An 8,371-nucleotide genomic window follows, 5' to 3' on the forward strand; every position below is an offset into this window, starting at 1 on the left:
TTGCAGAAAACAATAGTTGGAACCTTGTTCGTTGCCTTTTGATGGCATTTAGTGACCTTGAAGGCCAAAAACATAAAAATTTTCTAGAAAAACATCACGCTGGCGCGCGCGCCAACATTAAGAAAAATCCCTATAGAGCCTCCTTCAAGCCACATTTTTTTTTTGTTAGACAAGCTCAGTAGCTGCACAGTTAAATAAGGAACGTTTTCCAACATTTGTCAAACCTTTATACTTTAAATTCGGTATTATATCTTAGGGACCAATACCTGCTTAGAGTTTAAGGTTAGTATTTGCACATAACCACCATTGAAGGGGGAGAATTTATAAAAGACCCCCTCCCCGCTGACGCAGGTGAGACAATGACCAGTTAATTGTGTTCGTTCCATGTCCCTAAAGCTCCTCGGACGCATCGGTCGACCTTGCTAGAGCTCCTCTCAGCTATCCAGGTCACCCGAAATCTTTTCCAGTGCAAGAGTTGGGAAATGACTTCAAGAAACAAAAAGGTGGCTGAATTTATAATTTATAAGGTTGCTTTCTTTTCTGTAGTTGCGACACATAAGTAAACTCATGTTAAGCTAAAGAAACAAACGGGGTATTAGTTGTAGGGTTTAGGATGCTGTGTTATCTTTTTAAGTAAGTAATTTAGTGGTAACAACTTGGATGAAAACGTAAATTAGCCACCGTAAAGAGTAAAAAAGCTGACGTTTCGAGCGTTAGCCCTTCGTCAGAGCGATGTATATACAGATCTATCGCTCTGACGAAGGGCTAACGCTCGAAACGTCAGCTTTTTTACTCTTTACGGTGGCTAATTTACGTTTTCAACCCAGTTGTTAACACTAAATTATCTGCTATACTCTCCCACCGACGCAGCACCACGCTTTCTTTAGAAACTTACCCCTTTATCTTTTTAGGTAAGTCACTTCGCCATCACCGAACTTTATCATCCTACCCGGCCCCTCCAAGAGAGTAATACTGAATACTATGTTGCTACGATCTGACCTGCGATACACTTTACTCCGAAGGGTGTGAAATTAAATTATACCGTACATATATTATTAAGTAATTTTTTCAAGAATCGAAAACATGGTGGACCAGCGATATTTCTGTGTTAGCGATATTGCGCATTTTCGTGTTGTACACTTTTTTTAATGTATGTGAAACATTGTAATCAAAATTATTAACTAAAGTTGAGTTATCACACCTCTGATTTAGGCAAGTGAACATTAGGCAGTATAGAGACTTATTGGAAAACTTTATTTAATTTTTTAGAGCTAGAGGGTGGGAGAACGCTATAGGTAGCTTTAGGACACTCTGAAGTAGCACTGTGGTACTTTTTGGTGACCAAGGGAAGCGTGGGCTGTTAAGCTGTTTCATTACCCACATGCAATTTACTTTATTAATAATATGTTAACAACTTTCCTTTAAAGGAATTTAAATGCAAGGTTCTTATCATTGGAAGTGGTGTTATTGGTCTGACCACTGCTTATTTACTACTGGAAAGAGGGTCAGTAGTCTTTCTTTGTTTGGCAATATTTTAATATATCCAATATTTTTCCTTCTCTTGTATTTTAGGTATTCAGTTAAGTAAATTATCCAGGGTCACTAGTGACCTGTGGTATACAGTATATGCCATTTACATCTTTCTTACCCTACATTCTATTTGCCTTTGCCTTAAAATGTAATTGTGCTTACATATTTGATATTTTACTCAAGATTTGTTGCCTCCATGTTTATTGGCAGCAGACATTCTCTAAGTCATTTTAATGAAGATTAATTACTTGAGAGCAAACCAGAGAGTATATTTACCACAATAATAATGAAATCATTAATAAACTTTGAATTAACAGGCATCATGTGGTTATTATATCAAAGGATTTTCCTTCTATTCGACGCTTACCTAAGATTGCTTCAGAAGCCTCTGGAGCACTCTGTGTTCCTCCTATGGCTATGGTTCAAAGCGCTGCAGATGTACTGCATGGTAAATCAGAATCTGAGCAAAGAATCTTGAATGAAACTTTGAAGGTTTGAATTTGACAATGATTGCTTTATTTAACTTTAATGATTACATGAAAGTCAAAGAAAGTGTCAAAATTCTTACTAAGGATTTAAATCTTTGACCTGAAGATTTACCTCCATTAATTCCCAACATGTGGGATAAATTCAGATTCATATAATTATTTACTGTTTGACATTTACTGATTTTATGAAATGTAAAATGTATTGTCTGATTCAAAGGAATGGTCAGTATATGGGGGAGAAAGATACACCTCACTTTGCAATAATTCAAGAAATACAGGAGTGTACTTAAGAGAGTTGGTATTTCTTTTGGGAGAAAAAGTAAGTAAATGAATTAAACTAAAATATTTGTAAATGTCCTATTTATTTTTTACTCATCTAACCAGGAACACTATCTTCTTTACTGCACTTTGAAGAATTTAATTTGTCTGCTGAATGATGTGGAACTAAAAAATACTACTCAATCATAATTGAACTAATTACCCCTAATCTTGAGGAAGACATTACAAGACATCTATTAAATTACTGTTCCCCCCAGTCAAAGTGCGTGTCAGAAACTAGGTAATGAGCTTATTGCAAAGTAAGTACTACTGCTAATAGCTGAGCCTCTGGTCACCAGTGTTAGAGTTGCCATGTTATCAGGTAACATTAACCATCCTGATATTTTATCACTTTAAGGTCAAAGAAATGGCTGTCTTAAAGGAGGTGTTACCCCAGACACTGAATTATCCCGACCATCCTTAATTACAATTATGGGAATATTCAATAATTCTAGATTATGAGATATGAATTTAATTTCTGTCAATTCAAAAATTGTTTGCAGATGTTATCAATGGAGATTTTACCTGTAATATTGATTATCTGGAGCACACTTGTCCCATAACAACTACTGCTTTCTGCTCAAAAATCCTACCTTGTCTTGTTTGTATTGTATTGGGACTGAAGAGAAAAGTATTCTACTTTTGGAATAGGGTCAATCAATTTATGCTTACCTAATATTTTCTTGGAAATAGGAGTTTTGTTGAAATAGAATGACAGAACTGGCCTACTAAAATGATATCTGACACCTCAGCAAATGTTAGTCCCTTGATTTAGATAGATTATTGATGGTTATCAACAATTGTTAAAAAAATTGATTTTGATGATGTAAATGATCACCATCTGATTGTTTTAAATGTCGGTAATGGTATCAGAAAGTATCAAATAATATTGAAGTTTTTTCCTAGATTGATCCTGTAATATTGGAGGAGTACAAGCAAATGAAAAGATTTAGAAATTCTATGTCATTGATTAAGGAGAAAGGTATGTGAGAGACACCTTAAACAGGTTTGACATTTTGATGAACCACTTAATCATCTACAAATTGTGTTCTTCAGAAGTCCCCTGTCATATGTTCTTCTGTTAGATATAGTGCTAGTGATTGTAGTTAATTTAATTTAAATTGGTATTACTGAGCTTGTGGAACCCTCAACAATAATCACTATCAAAGTCATGTTTGTAAACATTGTAAGTTTCTCCTTTTGCTGCAGGTCATTTAATTTTGACTAAGTTCAGAAAACCTCTTTTTCCGTTTAATAAGGAAAATACTCTGTACTTGACAAGGTTTTCTATTCTTAAGCTGAGAGATTAACTGCAAACTCCTAATTTGTATGGAATCTCTCTGTTTAGGCTTGACAGATGGAAATGGTCTGATAAAAGATGCTGTTTCTTTTCTTGCACCAATCATTGATCCACCAAAATTTGGGACATGGCTTCTTGAAGAGGTACAAGCTGCTTCCTGTTTTATTTGTCAGTTTTCCATATAGTTTTTGTGAAATTGAGAGGGTTATTTTATGCTGACCAAGTCTAACAAAGTAATACTTTTTTTTGGAAATTAGTCATGAGATTGTAGAGTAAGGTTAGTTTGCTGTGATGATGACCTTTAATTAGAATGTAAAAACCATCCCAATGTACTAGTTCATATTTGTAAAACTGTTACAATACAATAGCTCCCTTCCCCCTGTTGAGTGGTTAAAATATCTTCTCATACTGTGGCTGTGCATAATAACAAATGATCATAACCAAAGATGGCTAATGGAGAGCCTTTGCAGAACTCATGGCAAGAGAGAGTCAACCATGTTTATTGAAAAAAATAAATGAATAAAGCAAAGAAAGAAGGTCACTTTCAAACACATGATCACTTTTTAACAGTAAAATTTAAATTCATTATCCCTTGTGAAAAAAATTATCTTTATCAGTGATGGTCTGTTTTACCTAAAAACAAAAACCAACATAGTGATTCTCTTGACCAAATTCTTGTGTTTTTTTTTTCAGTGCAAAAGGAAAGGGGCACACTTTATACAAGGTGCCATTAGAGGACCACTGACAGAGCAGGGGGATGCACTGAGAATGACATATGGTGTTCAGTTTATTGTGAACTGTTTAGGCTTAGGCTCAATAGAGTTAGCTGGAGATCAAGGAATGTTCCCAGCAAAGGGTAATGGGTTTTCTTCTCCTTAGAAATTTAATTTATTTCAATTGCTATAGTCCTTCTGGCCATAGAAAAGTGGATCTATGATGGATCATATTGTTGATGGTAGAAATGAGATTTAGATAATGGAAAAGAGTTCAAATGTTCCAACAAAAATAAACAACAAATGCCTCTCATACAACTGAGACCTCATCACTGGAAGTCCAAGCTTGAAAAAAAAAAAGCATGAAGCCAACTTGAAATTTATTGAGACTAACTGTGTGTAACATATCTTTACAGGGATTCTCTTGAAGGTAAAAAACGATGGCAGTTTATTTCCTAAGATTGAATTTTGTGTGGAAGGGAAGCATACCAGCTTTGGACATGATGAATCAGGACAAGAAATTTTTGGTCATCCATATCTTTTCCCCAGAGGTAGAGCAATTAATTGCCATGATATATTATAATGATGAAAGCTATCATTTTTATTGTTATCATTATTTTAAAATTTAAAAATTAAATATTAGAATGCAATTCCTTTAACCATGGTCATGCACCTACACACAACTAACCCAACTGTTGCAGGAAATGAGCAATAAACCCAATGGCATAATTTTGATTAGGTGAACACTGTCACAGATGTGGCATTATAAACAGTGGTTAAAAGTACAGTATCTGCTGTGCATTTTACTCTGTGGGTGATTGGAATCAGAGAGCAGAGTAACACAAATCAGAGAGCTACCAACATTCTTGTTCCCATGGCCATTTTTTTCTTTGGATCACATGCCTTGATGTAAGGAGAAAGGAGGGACTTTAGTAGACTGAAGTATCTCTCTAGGGAAAGGTGATAGATAATTAGATACTAGATAGATATGGAGCAGGCACCTTGTGTCTTGATTTTTCTTTTTAGAAATTGGTTAGTGTTTTTGGGGACTCATTTGTGTGTTATGGAAACTTCTTTCTTTTTGGAAATTATGGAATTATTTTTGCTTTGGGAAATGGATTTGTAATTAAGTTAATTGTTTTAGCTTTGAGGCCTAATTTAGGCCCACAATCATGCAGCTTAATTCCATGCACAGAAAAGTAAACAATCTGTTTTCATTTCTCTCAACTGTATGGCAGCTATAACTCTGAACTTAGATATTTTACTTGCTGATTTGTGCTTTTTTATGTAGCATTAAGTTTTACTAATACTACCAGATCCACTGCAACTAATACAATTGTAATATATGTGTTTCTAAACAGTACTCCAATTATTCAGGTTTATGATGTGTTGCAATTATGATAGTTTTAAGTTGCATTTTTATCGTTTGGCTTATAGCTAATTCATTTATAGAAATCAAATGTCCAGCTTGTTTCAATTTATGCTCTTGCAGGTGAAGATACACTGATGTTTGGCTCATTCTATCAGCTAAATCGGTGGGACTGCAGTGCATCTATTACAGCTCCATATGTCCAATCCATGATCAGACAATGCAAGGATCTCTGTCCGTGCCTGAATTCTCTTAGGGATAGTGATTTCCAGGTTACTGTTGGCATTCGACCTGGAAGAAAACCTGGACTTAGACTAGAACAAGATCCTTTAGAACCCCGGATATTTCATAATTATGGTCATTATAGATGGGGAATGACATTAAACTGGGGAAGTGCTAGAGATCTTGTTTATCTTATTGAGAATGAGGCAAATAGGATCCAAAATGCCAAAGGGAAAGGAAAATCAGCTGTTGCCAAACTGTAGCTGGAGAGGTTAAGCCTGGAGCAATCTTAACTTACATGTAACTCTGGGAAAAAATTGTGTACAGTGACACTGTTATCAAGCAAAACCCACATTATAAGCATGTGAAATCAATTGAATTGAGCTGTTTTAAGTGAGACCCAAGACCAGCATTTAGAGGACAGCTCAAGATGTTTTAATGTAGAGTTTTAATGTTTCAGGGAAACTAAAGAACTTTAAAATCCCATAACTGATAAAAAGAAATTTTCATAGCCCTGTAGAATTATTGTAGATTAGTGTTCACTACATATTATTATATTATTATATGTATTTATATAATATACATTACATTGTCTGTGTGAAAATTATTTTTATAGGAACATTTCCTTTTAAATAGCTAATAAGAGTGGACCAGTGAGAACTGTTTGAATTTTGAATTTTAAATTTTTAAGCCCTTTGCACTAGAAATTAAAAAATTGGCAAAAGTAACTAGGTTCACAGATACATGTTCTTGCACTCCTCTTGTAGCCAACATTTCCCAATGCTGATCAAACAATCCACATTTTGCTTCTAGAAAGCTAAAATCAGTAAGTTCTCAATCAAGAGTGTAAAGTAGGAAAATAAACACACTCCACCCCCGTGTTACTGCTGATTCAAAGATAGTAAATGAAATCGGATCTATATACTATTTGTTTTACAGTGGTGATGGTATTATCATTGTTACTATTTTTACCTCAAAAATACAATTTATCGGCAATAGCATGTTTTCTCTATCCACAAACCATTCTCATGGGGTAAAACAAGAATGACCATGAAAATGCCATAGCCATAAGCCCAAACAGATTCCTTTTCTCATATTTTTGCCACAGAGATTACACTGTGATTCAACTTTTTTAAAATTTTGAAGAAATTGAATTGTAGTCAATCAATTCATATTAAACGATTTCCCTCCCTATTGGTGGGCATAATCTTTCATCTACTTCTTAACTTACTTTATCTGGTCTCTTTCAGTTTATATAATAATGAAATAAAATAAATCACGTAAATGTCAAACTATGTAGCCTGGGAGATACCCATTCGTAGTTTATAATAAGGGATCACAGACTAATACAGAAAACAAAACTTAGATGGCAAAGATATCTTTAATCAAATATGAATAATACAAAGTGCAGTCTAAGATTTTTGAAAAATAATACTAAACATATTTGATACCTATCAACAGCTGAACTAGTCTATTATATAAACAACCTAATTGATAATAGAATGACATTCTTTAATAAAAGTGCTTGAAATTTTACAAAATATCAAAGTATATTGCCTTCAATGGGGAAAGACCAACTAAGAAAGGTAAACTTTTCACTGTGGTAGTTACTTCACGGAAACAGTAGTTCAACAGTTTCTGTAATATTTTTCAAACTTTTACTCAAAACATTATTTAGAACCTTAGTTTTAAGATTTCAAAGGTTACTGATCATTGTCAGAGTATTCATGTGGAAGATAAAAAGGTAACTTTAGTACTTTTCGATTTCACTATTTAGGTTTCCTTATTTTCAAGGCCTAAATTAGTCACAGTTTAGGCTTTGCTTCTAATGAATAACCAAACTTGAGTAAGCGTAATGAGACACTGCAAGTGTGTGATGTCGCGTGAAATCGCAAAATTGGCTTGACTACATCTCCTTGAACATCTCTGGGTAGACTAGGCAGGTTTTTTTGTTTTGTTTTGTTTTTCAAGGATTAATTTTTGTTAATTTCAATGACGTGTTTTTGGGGTTTCCGAGCAGGACTTGTTTACCTCTGGTTGAGTCAGCCAGGTGTTAATAACCCAGTTACCTCCAAACAAAGGTTTTGAGCCATTGATCTCTACCATCGATGGTGTTGAGAGGAAAAAATTGAAAAAAGTTTTCTTTAGTTTATCAGAGGGGTATAAAGAAGGTTATAAAGATCTGGTTTTATACAGTCAGCCCTGAGAAGCAATGGGTCTTTTGTTTAACAAAATTCAGTTGACTTTAAGCGGCAACCACGCCTTTGGTATCTAAGACTTCTTAATCACCTCTAAACAATGTTTTATCTGCATGAAAATTGATCACAATTTTGTTGCGTAACAAAGGGAAATGCAATGTATCATGTCACCGTCGATACTGAATAACGAATTTGACGCATGTTTGTGGCTTAAACTGAGAATTATACACAAT

General features: G+C 34.4%; 1 protein-coding gene across 1 annotated transcript; it reads left to right on the forward strand.

Annotated features, from left to right (window-relative positions):
* The first annotated feature begins 347 nt into the window (after nt 1-347).
* Nucleotides 348-7,481, forward strand: LOC113674980 (uncharacterized). The gene is made up of 9 exons (XM_027191480.2): nt 348-503; nt 1,428-1,504; nt 1,848-2,022; nt 2,236-2,337; nt 3,243-3,318; nt 3,685-3,779; nt 4,330-4,492; nt 4,766-4,900; nt 5,842-7,481. Exons 1-9 carry the CDS (start codon nt 483-485, stop codon nt 6,201-6,203), a joined length of 1,206 nt encoding a protein of 401 aa, XP_027047281.2. The 5' UTR covers nt 348-482; the 3' UTR covers nt 6,204-7,481.
* The last annotated feature ends 890 nt before the right edge of the window (nt 7,482-8,371 follow it).

The sequence above is a fragment of the Pocillopora damicornis genome, chromosome 10, assembly GCF_964200805.1.
Source record: "Pocillopora damicornis chromosome 10, jaPocDami1.2, whole genome shotgun sequence".
Classification (NCBI taxonomy): Eukaryota; Metazoa; Cnidaria; class Anthozoa; order Scleractinia; family Pocilloporidae; genus Pocillopora; species Pocillopora damicornis.

Excerpts from the sequence above, each read along its gene's own strand:
- LOC113674980 (XM_027191480.2), top strand. The coding sequence starts at position 483 with ATGACTTCAAGAAACAAAAAG. Across the intron at positions 504-1,427 it reads TGACTTCAAGAAACAAAAAG|GAATTTAAATGCAAGGTTCT; the intron begins GTGGCTGAATTT and ends TTTCCTTTAAAG. Across the intron at positions 4,901-5,841 it reads TCCATATCTTTTCCCCAGAG|GTGAAGATACACTGATGTTT; the intron begins GTAGAGCAATTA and ends ATGCTCTTGCAG.